Here is a 14,371-nt window from a genome sequence, read left to right as displayed (position 1 = left end):
CTCACTAGCAGCCCCTAGAGGACAAGCTGCTCCTTAACACATATAAATTCACCACACACTATTTTAATAAGCCTTAACCTTCACTGGATAGAGCTGGAAAATAATAATACAATAAAATAATCACTTTATCTGGTATGTAATTAGGGTTTCTGCAGTTTTAATAAACTGTATTTAGCTCTGAAATAAGTCAGTCTGAACACAGAGGCAGACCAGCCGAACACAAGACAACATGGAGCGTCAGGTACTAACACATCTGCAGCTCACAGGTCTTTATAGTACCTGCAGTTAGACTCAATACATTTCCTGGGACTAAAACAGTCAAGTTGTTTGTATCACTCAGCAGCACAAAACAGTAACACTGAAGGACAAAATGAACAACGTAATATATAAGCTGAAGGTTACATTTGGAGCTTTACTTCTGACTCTTTGGTTTTTTTCTACCTAAACATGAATTGTGTGGACAGATTCTGCTTAGTTTTTGCTTGTTTTCATGCAGAAGTATCTCAGCGTCACCACAAACAACTTTTTAATAGTTTGGAAATGAACCGGGTTTAGCAGACCTCTACACTTCTATCAGCGTGTTTGCACAGGTAAGCTAAAAGTATGCGTGCATGTGAGCAGAGTGCTGACATCAACACCCAAAACATTTAATTTTCCCTTTAAAGGTTATTTCATTTAATAATTTACTGAGGGAAGGCCAAAGGCAGTTTACCTAATTTTAAAAGCACTATCACAAACTGGAACTATATTCAAAATAGATTGTTTTTTGGGGGTGTTTAAAATTTTCTAGTAGAAAAACTTTACATTAAGTTAATTTAATTTAACAAGAGCTACATGATTTCATTTACAGGCACTTACAGAAACGTGTGGCAAATGCTACTTGACTAAAAGTACAGTTGCTTCAAATTCAGGAGATTTTTGTTGTTTGACTGCAGAGTTTCTGTGTTTTGTAGTAAAAATTAGTTTCGGCCACTGTGAATGTTAACCTACATTCGCTCGAGAGCTCCTGTTTTATATCAACATACACTCAACATGTGTCACCTCACATCCTGGAGGTCACAGGTCTGATTCCCGTTTACAGACTCACAGGTCAGGTAGACTGAAGACACTGGCAGGTAAGAATGTGTCCATCTGCGGTGACGCTGAGATGGACTGAAGGCCTGTCCATGGTGTCTCACTGCCTTCCTGCAGGAATACGCTGCAGACATTCACCAACCTAAAGAGAGAGAGAGAACAAAACAGGTTTAAACAATGAAATACAACAATTATGGGGGTGGAGTAACAAACCTCAATACTTTGTTGGTAAAATATGTTTTAATGCTGTTATCTGGAGGTCACAGATTAATTATTTTGCTATCTTGAGATAAAATAATCAACATGTTATCGCAAGAACACAAAAGGTTGTTTCCCTTTTTACTTACGTTTATCAGGGATAAGGAGCGCCGTGCCAGCATGTATAGATGGCGTCTAATACAGCATCTGATTTAAACTAAGTGTCAGATCAAGGAGGACTAATTAAAGCTGCAATGATTAATGATTATTAAATTAATTACCAACTATTTTGGTAATGGATTAATGGGTTCAAGTAAAATTTTTGTCAGAAAAGACTGTCCAAATTCTCTGATTTCAGATTCTTAAATGTGAATATTTTCTGATTTCTTTACTCCTCTCTCACAGTTAACTGAATACTTGTGGGTTTTGGACAAAGCAAGACATTTGAAGACGTCATCTTGGGCTTTGGAAAACGCTGATCAATAAACCCCAAAAATGAGCATAGATCAATAATGAAAATAATAATTACAGAACTTCAAAAATAGGTCCAAACAGTTTTGGCATGATTGTGACAGGACTGAAATATCGGCAATGAAAATAAACCTGGTTGCAGACCTGGTACTAATTACTGATCAGTGCATCAGGACTGAGCTCAGAAAGTTAGATCAGACCTCGTCAGTTTAGGAGAGTACTGTCCTGGCTGCAGCTTCACTGATGAGTGTATTTCAGTGATCATTTTCTCATGATTAATTATCTAGAGAAATCCAACATATTTTTTTTAATATCATGTTTTTTCATGATAAATTAACACGTTATCACAAAGAAACAAACTTAATTGCTTTGAGATAGTGACATAATTAACTTGTAATCTCAACAGCAATTAAAAACTTTAAGCATGTTATGTTTTATGTCGCATATATGTTCTCAGCTTCCGTATTAATTCAGTGAGGATCACTTATTAATATAAGGTAAAGAACTTTAATATTTAGAGTGTTTTTGCTCACTGTGTCATAAACTTACTCAACTGACAGACAAACTGGTGCAACACAACTGATCAAAACCTGGTTTCACCTTTCACCTTTGCTATTGTTCACAGAGGTAACAATAACAAGGACAAAGAGAAATATAATGGAATAATGGTGCTGCTTACAGTTGAAGAGAGTCGGGGATCCCGGAGTGGCAGGACAGCGTCTTAGGTGTGTTGGGGGGCGTCGGGGCAGGGCTGGCTGTGTCTGTACGCCATGATGAAACATGACGACTGGTGCCACCAGTAGAACATCAGCACCAGCAGCAGGTGCCACACCTGGTGACTGGAGCCCAGGTAGTTCAGCTGACCTGTGGCAGCATCACAGAGGAAAAGAGCAAGGAAAAAAAAAATTAAAAAAGTTACTGAAACACAGAAATTATTTGTGATTTAGAAGATAATCTACATGAGATACACACATGCGTGCACACTAACACACATACTTTACAGCTCTAAAGACACTTAAAATGTGATGAGAAGGAGACACTGATGATGCTTAAAATTTCCTTTCAAACATTCCTTTCAAAAATAAACTACAACCATGAGTGTTTTAGACATCAGCATTTTAATATTGATAATTTCTGATCAACTATTGAGTCACAAGTCAATGACTGAGAAAAGCTGCTCTGGACAACAGAGGAAATCAAACAGTGGTCTCACCTGGGAAGTAGCGTTCTGGTACTTTTGAAACGTAGAAAATGAGAGCTAATGCAGCGATGAAGTACATCCCCAGGACTCGAGGAACAAAAGCCTGAAGGGAAAAAAAATATTTTACTGACGTGTGGATAAAACTGAACAGCAGCAACAAAACACTCAGAGAACTCAGAACAGGTCAGTAAAATATCAAATGATGTCTGTATGCAACACCAATCAACAAACTGAAAAAATGACTCATAATCCTGTTAAATGAGTTATTATTAATAACATAAAGACAATTATTAGAGAAACACGGTTCAGCACCATGTTGTCCAAGTCTAATTATTGGCAAGAGCTGCTAATCTTTTAGAGATGAACTGATACTAAATTTAAAAGGTAAACATATATGTGTTACATTCAAGTTTGAAACAGCTGAACGTCAATTTTAAGCACTCATTAAAAAAAAAAAAGCAAACAAAGCGGTGAATATTCTGGTTACTGAGACAAAGCTGAGCGTGCTCACCTGGACAAGCTCCGAGGAGAAGCCTCCAGTGATGCAGATCCAGTGGACGGTGGGGATGAGGCCGTATCCAGCCACCGAGCAGAAGATGAGCGAGCGCAGCTGCTTCCACTGCTTGCTGAGGTAATGAGGGTGAATCTGAGCGAAGAAGACGGCCAGGATCATAGCCAGGACAGTCACCAGGTACACCTGCCGCCAGTACTGCGGGGACAAGAAGCTCAGTGGTTAAATCACACCATGTACTCAATTATAAACACACATCTTGTTCATAGTGAGTACACTGATATTTCTCACTAGGACATCTTTACATTTCCTCTGTTGTCAAGATTCTGCAGGTTCAAGAGTCTTTGCAGGTAAAATATTACATTATTACACATAAATGTACACTGTAACACATTCATGCTGTGCAAAGTCAAACTAAAGATTTAGGACTTTTTTTTTTTAGATATTTACAGTGTAGGGATTATTTTATCAAGGAAATACAAAATTTAAAAATATGAAATGTAATAGTTGATCTAATGCCATGAACATACAATGGGAGGTTATTTAAGACAATTTCTGCACTACACCAAAAAAGTGTAAAGCTTCTTCATGTATGCACATGAAAGCTAAACAGGAACCCAATACTGTAATTACAATGTAAGAACAGCTCAGCATGTACAGAGCGCAACATACTCTACCATGACATGTTCAAGGACATGGAGGGAGTTTGGGTGGAAAAATCCAACCCGCTATTTCATCACACCTAAAATAAAGGGCAAACAAACTGGTTCACAACATTCATGTTGGAGGATATGTGGGAATAGAGACCCAAACCACACACACATTTCTGGGAGGTGCCATTTATACTACAGGAAAAAAATGACCTATCTGCTTAGACTGAGAGAAAATGTTTTTATTCATAAATGTAAGGAATGGATGATTTATGACACAGTGGAAAATGCAAATGAATCACAAGATAACTGACTGGTATGCACCCCTCTTCAACAACAGACATGTATAATCATGGCTGTTATATTTTTGTTTTCTTTCCATTTTTTTTTTTTTAATGAAAATGTCAGCGCGTCCAATATCTGTAGTTCTATGTTTATGCAAAACCCAATAAACATTTTAACCCGCTCCCACCCACCCCTTTATTCTTTACTCTTCAGAAACAATAATCTATCTCTGCAGAGATCCTTTCGATAATGTTATCAGACACTAATAAGCCTGTTGTAATTATCAATTGACAGAAAGTTTTCATTTATCTAGCGACACTGGCAAATGTTTGCTTATTCAAGCTTCTCAAATGTGAGGATTTGCTGCTTTTCTCTGTTTTATATCATCTTTGGTTTGCATGCCGCCTTCAAATGGGGTCGTGTTTGCTGTGTTCACTGGAAGAGTCCATATGAACGCCCCCCTCTTGTGGGATTAACAATCTTGTAAGTGGAAATTTCTGAAAGCTTTGAGTTCACGGGTTTTGTACACGACTTCCCATGTCCGAATCACGAGTGACATTTGAAGGCAGAGTCACTGTTGGTCAGATACATCAAAAAAAAAAACTATTTTAAAACTTCACCTTGGTCCCTGGAGACTGGAAACAATGAGTATTTTCACTGTTTTCTTCTCTTTAATTAACTGAAAAAAATAATACAGATTAATCAAGAATAAAAATAATTGTTTGTTGAGGCCATAAACTGCCTTCTGTGATCCAAATCACTTGAGGATTTCTGTGCCATTTTTCACTTTTTTTTAAAATAACACCTCAGGGTGTTTGATCTCTACCATTTCATGTATGGGTTCATTGTACTGGCACACGATAATATAACAAACTTCCTCGGTAAAACAGTGACGATCTATACATGTGCTAAAAACGGCCTCCAACTGTTTTTTAACATACTAAACCAAATGTACAGTCCTCGCTGTTACTTTAACTTCTATAAGTAACTGTGTGCACAGTCTGGACAGCCTCGTCTCCGTCCCTTCTGTCCATTTGTGTGGATGTAGGCCTCCGTCCAGTCACACGTCCTCATGTAACGAGTCCTGCTGAATTTCACAGTGAATAAATTTGCACCAGGAACAAGGCCCCGCTCGGCTCCAGCCAATTTTTTTAAGCTCTTCTCCTAACAGACACCATGTTCTCTCCTCCAAATCTGCATTTCTAAAACACTCTGACGAGACAAGAGTTTGAATGGCTAAATATAAAAATCAGTTTTTCTTTAGGGACTTGGCTTGCCACAGGAGTGGAGCCACCCAGAAGCGGAGCCCTAGTCTTGGCAAGGACGGGGGGCCCCTTTCGCTGAGACAGCTCCCAGACTTGCGAACGTCATATGGTGGGGAACAGGAGTGACGGACCGCTCCGTGAACGCAGCCATCTGGTTTAGGCTGGAGCAGATTTCAGCTGCGTTCTGGGGGCAAAATAACCCGGCGCTTCCAATATGCGGGGGAAAGCGAACAGTAAGGAGCACGGCCAAATACTTCAGGAGTAAAAAAATAAATAAATAAATAAAAAATGAAAAGAGAAGCAACCAGGAAGGGAAAAAAAATAACATGGTGGTGGGCGGCTGGAATAAGGAACTTAACAGGCTTGTGTCATCGGAGGCTGTTTTCCAAACGGCAAGCACAGCAAAGGTGTCGTGTTGCTTATTCACCAGGAACAATGAGTCAATCAGCAGAGCCAGACTGTGGGCTCCACTTCAGCTTTATTCAATTACTGCCTCTCAGGCCCAGGATCTGTGCTAAGAGTCTCCAGGGAGAACGGTGGTTAGGCGTTAAAGCGGTGAAACGTGCAGTGAAGCTCACGTAAACATATTTACATTATCTATAATGTGCATGAAGGTGCAGTTGAGTGGAGGAGGAAAATAAACAGTAAAATAAGCCTCCATCCTCTGATTACCAACAATATGAGCAGCAAATTCGGCTGAGTATCAGAGCACAGTGCTTTTTTGGTACCAACAGAAATGTGTCTGTTTGCAAGTATCAAAAACTTTTGGGCTCCAAAATATCTACTTAGTTATCCTCTGATCAGATAGTTCCCACTCTAAACCATAAATTTGTCATTTAAAGTTTATTCTGGACTCAGTAAATAGCAGTCTGACAAACTAATTCTCATCACAAGGTCCCCATCACACCCAGTTCCATCTTACTGAGGAAGACCACAAGGTGCCTGAAATCTTCAGGAATACCAAAAAAGCGACAGTCTGATTCCAGACCTCAGAATCAACGCACACATCTCAGTGTGTTGTGCCCACTGATGACTCTTTCCCCAGTTGGAGGGAAAAAAGTGACCAGTCACAGCTTTGTAGGAGGGATCAAGGACTTCAGTGTCATCTTCCGGCATAGCCTGCTGGCTACTCAACCACATTCATGTAAAACATCAAAAGAAAAATGGCAACAAGCTGTAAAGGTTGTTGTAGGAAGATAATATCAGGATGAATTCAGGCCAGTGATCAAGCTAATTTTGTTGCTTGCATTTAGACTATAGCTGGGTATCAGAACCCAACACCTTTGAGGTATCGACCAAAATATTCCAGAACCAAGTAATATCAAAATTTCTTCAATCAAATTGTCCTGCATTTGATTATTTTTTAATCTGCATGGAGAGAAATTGCCAATTTGTATGGTTTTGCTTGGACTGGTATCATAATTTTTCAAATAGAGCCCAGTTCTAGTTTAGACAAAATGTAACATATGAGAACTTCACTTCTTTTACCTCTTCTCCTTTATAATGTCAACAAAGACTTTTGTAGACAAACCTTTTCAAATATAAGAAGTAAAGGTATCAGAAACTGTATTGTTTTGGTATTGGTAGCAAAGCAGTGTTGAAAACTTTCAAAAGACAGCAAAAGTCACAGCATGGCTTCCATTAGATCATGGAAGAGTTAAGAAATATGTACTCTGAAGAAAAGCAGATAAAAGAAAAATAACTGTGAGTGCAGAGGAGATGTATGGAAACAAGATTGCAACAGCGGAGCAGTTTGTTTGATGATTGTGAACTGCACTCCACAAGGAGAATAAGCCATTTACAATTAAACTGAGCCAGAGTGAAATTGAGTCACAAAGGATTGGAAAGTGGCTTTTCACATTTATCCTTTTCTCAAGGATTTAAACCGATGCTCTGGATCTTTGGATGCAGCTTCAGAGGGAGACGGTGGTGCGGCATATGTAAGACGTGACAAAGCAAGCGACTAATCTGTCTGGAGAGTTTAACTTTGACCTTGCTTCTGATGCTGAGTTTTTCTGGCGCAAACAAAACTTTTTAAAAAATATATTCTTGGGGGTCTTTTATGCCTTCATTCGGATAGGACAGCTGAAGATATGACAGGAAAGGGGGAGGGAGAGTGGGAAGATGACATTCAGCAAAAAGCAGCAGGCGGGAATCAAACCTACGGAGTCACAGCATACACTCTACCAACTGAGCTGCCTGGCCAACCGAAACATAACTCACGTGTGATCAGACTTCAGTTACATGCAATTTTTGTTCAAACACACAGATTCTGCATTTATTTTTTTTATTTCAACTTCCTTGTCTCCTCATTTTATTTTTCACTATTTTTTAATTTAATACACTTTATGTCTATATGTGTATATAGTTTTTAATATTTTTTATGTTTCATTTGTATATATTTTTGTTAAGTTATTTATACTATTATTATTGATACTATGCATCTATTCTTGCTGCTGAAACACCTCAATTTCTCTGTGTGGGATCATTAAAGTCTGTTATTTTATCTGATCTGGTACGTTAAAGGGTGAAGTAATCCATCTACCATATCAACATAAATTAAATAAAATCTCTACACTGGCATGCAGATATAGTCAGATTAGTGAACCGCAGGCTGAAGATGAACTTACATTATTGCAGTAGAAGGTGTAGAAGACTCCGGGGACGTAGCAGCCCAAGATGCCGATGGAAACCCCCGCATAGTCCAGCGCCATCCAGCGGCGGCTGGTCTTCTCAGAGCGGTGGCAACAGAACAGGTGATAACCCACCGAACACAGCATGCACAGCTGAAGACGGAAAAGATGGAAAGATCCAGAGGAGACGACAACGGGAGAGTCAGGAAAAGGATAGCAAGATAACAAGTAGAAAAATATTTATGATTTAACGAGAGGTGTCCTAACCATTTCATCTCAAAATTCAGCCTTTTTTAATAGACTTTTTTTAAATTGGACTTGAAGACTCTGGTTGTCAAGCCTGGTCCAGCCAACTGCTGGACTGATTATTTTTCATTTGTTGACAATAACTGCCAATATTTTGGATAAGGTCTGATGTCCTTCTGTAGCCACTCAGATTAAGGTAACACCATGCAATTGCCACATATTCAGTTTCCAAGATATTTGGCTAATTTGACAGCACCACATTGCTCAACACAAGGAGAACCTTGTTGTTAATGAGCCTGGAACACATTACATAACATAAAATGAGCCCTGCCTAGGTAAACTTGGCTAAACATACTGTAAAGATGACAGAAACAGACCTGAAGCATCTTTTGCAATTAATCGTTATTCATTTTTATTAACTGAACAACAAACTGATAGGATTTGATGACCATGTTCAAGTTCATGCTTTGTCATTAGAGAGATGTTTTGAAGTGGGGTTGTATGAAGTACTTACTGATAGTCACTGTAGTGTCTACAGTAAATGGGGGTTAGTCCAACTCACACAGTACTGGCAATGTACTGCTGTGGACAGGGTAAGCAGCAAAATGTATTTTAGCCACTTATAAAAAGCCCTATTTAAAATATCAGTTAGTGTATATTATATTTAGTGTTTTAGCAGTTTCCTGTCAGAAAAGGCTGTCTGACAGCAAGGTAAAGTAGTGAAAAAATTCTAAATATAGTGGACACCTAAAAAAATCAATATCAGTTTAAGTGGCTAAAATACATTTTGCTGCTGATGCTGTCCACAGCACTACAATACTTAGCTTCTGTGCTGTTGCCCCTCTTTGCTTCTCCAAGCTCTCTACATATTGGTAATACAGTGGCCATGGATAAGTACCTCATATAACCCCACTTCAAAAAATCCAAGCTATCCCTTTAAATCCGAAATGTGCAACTTTCCAGAGATAAAACAATCTTTTAATTTATCATCTACACATTTCCAGAGGTGAGAAGTATTTAATATGGTGTTTCAGTGACATAAAATATGATGGTTGTGTTGAATCCTGCTGTTTAGTTAAAGAATTCACTACAACATTGGGAAAACTATCGTTATTTGACTCCACAGGCTTAGTCATTCCCAATTTATGTCTCTATATTGAGCAGTCCATAATTGGCAGCATTAAGTGCACAGATCTGACCCAACAAGATGATCAACATTTGAGCACAGCTGACTAAGGAGAGGCAGTATTACTGAGCTGTCTTTGCATTTTAAAATAGTCCACCATACAGAGGGACTTATTAACACTACATGAACTCAAAAAGACATTATAGATACCAGCGTTAATCTTAACTAGAGCTCAGCCTTAGTGTAAAATCAGCAAAGTAATTTACCAATGGGTCTGATAAACTAGTGATGTAAATGTAAACGTAAGAGGTCTGGTTAGGATACCAGACATTTCAACCAATTGTCACATCTGAAGTAAACTGTAAAACTTGGTTCTGTACCTGGAAGCAGAAGAGTCCGATGGAATAGATGACGTAGTCCTCTCTGGAGGCGCCGACGGCCGGCAGCACCGAGGACATGTTGTACACCCCGGTACAGAAGAAGAGCAGGAAGCCTAACAGATGGCTCCAGATATTCACCGTCTCATTGGACAGAATGAAGAGGCTGCAGAGAGGATTAACAAACTTTAAAACAATCACTCAAAATATGCCATTCTCCTCACAAAATCAACTTTTACAACAGACTGAGATCAGTAATCTCAACCACACAGCCCACGGTATTTAAATTCAAACATCTTCCAGCTGTATGAACAAACAGACAGTCAATCCTGTGACTCCTGCAAGGTTTAAGATTTAGAATTTAGTGTAATTAGGTATTAATTAGATATAACCAGCAAACTTCTGTTGCTTCACAGGATCAAAATTGCTTCAAGCCATTGACTTTTTCAGGAGTTAAATATTGTCAGTAAGTAGACAAATAGGAAAGCTAACCTGTAGGGTAAGATGAGAATTAAAGCCCCGTGGATATATCATTTTATCGATATTATTGGTCAAATATTGGCCTATCACAGCCAGCAGTCTCTATGAATATCAGCATATATGTTGGCAAAATAAACAACAGAGAAAACCACCAGCCACAGGAAAAAAGAAAACATTTGCTTTTTCTACACTGTCATAAAGAAGTCATCCACCCCTTACAGCAGTTTCTCTTAAAAAAGAAAAAAAGATATGCATGAAATATGCAACAGCTATTTTGAATAATCTCAAAGGCAACCTCTGGACTTGACTGTACTCTGACTTCCCAGTCATGGGAAACAGGACAAGACGAGAGATAATAAAGCAACTATAGATGGTAAGAAACTTACTGCTGTACACAAACGCTCGCCCCTTTTACACAGCCTGTTCAATGAGGGAATATTGCGCTGTTAATGACTGTCTTCTTTAAATTATTACATAAATTTGTCAGTTGTTTTAAGCTGAGAGATTGAGGTACACAAGCGAACAGCACTGACACAGCACTGCATGCATTTGGCAGACACATACAGGCAGAAGGAGAGGAATCCCTCCCCACAGATCATCACACAATGCAATCTTTTTAACTTTTATCTGTGGCAGAAGAAGTGACGGCCCATTTATTCCATAACACATAAAAAGCTTTCCATTATAAATTCATGAGGTTATCAGCTCTGTGAGTGATTAGAACAGAGTAGTTGAGCAAAATCACCTATTCACTGGTGTGCGGCTGTATTATGTCATTACTCTTTTGGTTCCACAATGCCAGCACACTGTGCAAAAGGACACACTGGTGTGTAATTATACCAACACTGCTCGGTTCAGTATAAACACACAAAGCCAGATTTCTGTATAAGACGGGCTACTGTCAACCAACATGACAGCACACCATCTTAGCCACTCTATGAAGACATGAACCAGCATTTGATTTTGTATTCACTATATCTCTGTCTTATGTAATGAAATCCTGCTGAGCCCCTGTTCTGATCTTTGTTCCTCACCTTTTGATGCACAGCCTGGAGGGCAGGTACGCTCTGTATCCATCTGTGATGTAGGGGTTCTCCCTCAGAAACAGTGGGATCTGTTCGTAGGTGTACAGTCTGATACCTCGGGGCACCAGCACAGGCCAATACTGATAACCTCCCAGCTCAATGTAGTGTGAAGTCTGGGCGCTCTTTTGTAGTTTCTGAGGCATGGCTGAGCCGGAGGAGTCTGCTTTAGTCAGACCTGAAGCTGAGAATAAAAAAGTCATATCATATTAGACCTAATTAAGGTTGCATCTTACAGAACAACTGTGGTTCAACATTACACCGTGGTGACTGTGGCTTGTAAGATCTAACAGCCAATGTTTCAAGGTTTAACTGTCCGTGAAGCTGGCATACCAGTGACCTACGTACTGAAACTGTACCTTTAATGGTTTCCTGAATTCAACAAGTGCAGGCAAAGGAAAGCTGATTCTCGGTATATCGTTTTATATAAGTTCTACCATCTCCTAGCTAACACCAATTTGCTGCTTTGAAACTGCAGCACTGACTATATCCACCATCACCAAACTCTGTTATTTAAGTGATATGGCAAGTTTCGGTTTAAGGTGTTAGCCAAACATTCAAGCTTCCAGGACATTACTCAAGAGTTTTTTTTTTTTTCAGGATCCAAACTAAATTCAGTAAGCAGATGATAGACCGAACAGCGTTTATCAATAAAGTTTATATTTCTACAAGCGATCCTCCTCGATGTAACTAGTTCCCTACCGATTGGCTATCGTTACACAGACAGTTAATGTTAGCCATGGGCACTAATAAAAGTGTGATTTTGTGACAGGAAGTGCTTGCTCTGTAAATTATTATACGCCGATTGTGCCCAAAGAACCAGCTGAAGTATAACCCATTTTAGGTTAAGTCTCATCATGTAAATAGCACTAATTCTAATCAAGTCAATCTTTAAATAAACAAATTTTCAAAGCGGTCTGGCAGCCAGAGGCTAATTACAGCTCGTTTGTCTGAACAGGCTAACAGTGGCTAGCTAACACGCCGCTTTGTTTACAGCAAACAAATTCACGACAAACTCACCTTTCAGTTTGGTGTACGTGCAGTTTGTGCCATTTTGGGGCTTATGATACGTGCTTCGCATTTGTAGACATATATTAACATTAATTCAAAAAACAACGTAGTGGTTATCAAGTTTCGGCTACAACATCTTCCAAATCACCAGAGACGTCATCAGTAATGGACCCCTCTGCTGTGCCCCAAGACTGCCTGAGTGAAAATAACAGACCTAAACATGTTGGACCAAACCATGCAGCGTGGTGCGGTTGAAAGCGCTTGAAAGATTAAAAAAACTTTTAATTGGACGCAAAGTCATTTTTTTTGTTTGTTTGTCTAAAGATTATCAATGAACTTTCAGACTCTATATTTTGAATATTTTAACAGCTAAAAGTTACACACTAGAAAATACAGCAAATAGAACAATATTTGGTATACTGAGCCTACATTGCCAGGCCACACAGATTTACATTTCGTTTTTAGGGCAAAAACACAATGTTCACTTTTTATTATATATGTGTATAGCCTACTGAAAGCAACAATTTATGGTGTGTGTGTGTGTGTGTGTGTGCATGCATATGTCATCATGGCAACAAATGATTTTTAGTACTTTGTCAGGTGTTAATGCATCTGACCATAGATTTTGTTTTTGCGCAATAGTATCACAACTGTTAAAGCTGCAGTCACAAAACTTTACAGGTGTGTAACTGAAAGCTACTTTGAAGATGTGTGTGGTCCAACATGGACAATATGATGGTTCCCCAAAAGCAAAACAAAAATATGTTGATCCCTCCCCCTGGTGGTTGGTTGCAGTGTAGGTCATAAACTGCATCCCCTCTATTTTAGCAAATAGAACATAAAAGATAAAAAAAAAAAGTCAAATAAAATTGGCACGGTTTCTGTCATTTCAGGTAGTTCTTATCACGTTGATGTTTGTCCAGGTGTTCATTTTTGTGATAAGTTTGGTTTAAATTATTTTATGTTATTTGATGCTATAAAAAGAGGGATTCACATCATGATTGTCAGCAGAGCTCTACTCATGGTTCAGTCAGCTGGCTGTGTGGACAGGAACTCAAACGTGCAGCTCCAGCGCAGTTCACTACTGTGCAGACTCAGGCTCCAAATGATGACACCCGTGCAAATTAGCAGCACTTGTATCCAGGATAGTTAGAGGGAGGAGGTGGAGATGCATCGTCCATCTTAATTTATGTCAATGGGTCTGACCCATGAGTATGGAATACTTATTTAATCACATAGTAATAACAAGTAAGTACTCAAGTATTTATTTGTCATTTTTGCTTTTATTAGTATAGGCCTTTACAGGCCTGCGGGATTGTGAGGGGGAGATACTGCAATTACATAGTCAGCATTTTAAACACTCAGACTCCCATGTCATCCCCAGATTAATTTATGCATAATGGAATTTATGTTTTAAATTTTAAAGGGGCACTCCACCAATTTTGCACATTAAGTTCAGCTTACTCTGCACAAGGATTATGACTCAGCCTGTGAAATCAGCTATATAATATCTAATATCTAGCCCTGTAGGCTTCTTGCAAGGTTTCATAATTTATAAAATATAGCTTAAAAGTATGCTTGGATATGCAGGTGTGGTCCATATTAAATGCAGACTGTTCAGTGCAGCTCTCCCAGTCTCCTGACTGTCATCCCGCTGCAGCGTGCCGCTGTGTTACATCTTCCTGTCGCTGCCTGTCATCAGGAATCGTCTTCAGAGCGACACAGACCTCTCAGGTATGAGAGATGTTGGAGGATTCCCTC

General features: G+C 39.1%; 1 protein-coding gene across 1 annotated transcript; it reads right to left on the bottom strand.

Annotated features, from left to right (window-relative positions):
- Window positions 1–778: 778 nt before the first annotated feature.
- On the bottom strand, window positions 779–12,796 carry paqr3a (progestin and adipoQ receptor family member IIIa). The gene is made up of 8 exons (XM_084728200.1): window positions 12,620–12,796; window positions 11,552–11,783; window positions 10,041–10,203; window positions 8,286–8,441; window positions 3,456–3,653; window positions 2,957–3,047; window positions 2,423–2,607; window positions 779–1,216 (listed from the first exon to the last, which is right to left on the bottom strand). The coding sequence occupies exons 1-7, from the start codon at window positions 12,678–12,680 to the stop codon at window positions 2,465–2,467; spliced, it is 1,044 nt and encodes a 347-aa protein (XP_084584326.1). The 5' UTR covers window positions 12,681–12,796; the 3' UTR covers window positions 779–1,216; window positions 2,423–2,464.
- Window positions 12,797–14,371: the final 1,575 nt, after the last annotated feature.

Source organism: Lutjanus erythropterus, chromosome 10 (assembly GCF_056507025.1).
Source record: "Lutjanus erythropterus isolate fLutEry1 chromosome 10, fLutEry1.hap2, whole genome shotgun sequence".
Taxonomy (NCBI): domain Eukaryota; kingdom Metazoa; phylum Chordata; class Actinopteri; order Lutjaniformes; family Lutjanidae; genus Lutjanus; species Lutjanus erythropterus.
This window is presented reverse-complemented; position numbering and strand designations above follow the sequence as displayed.

Bases quoted from the DNA above. Each gene is read 5' to 3' on its own strand.
- paqr3a (XM_084728200.1), bottom strand. From the start codon at position 12,680: ATGCGAAGCACGTATCATAAGCCCCAAAATGGCACAAACTGCACGTAC. The intron at 11,784-12,619 runs GTGAGTTTGTCG...TTTTATTCTCAG, and splicing joins CACGTACACCAAACTGAAAG to CTTCAGGTCTGACTAAAGCA. The intron at 10,204-11,551 runs GTGAGGAACAAA...TCCTCTCTGCAG, and splicing joins TCCAGGCTGTGCATCAAAAG to CCTCTTCATTCTGTCCAATG.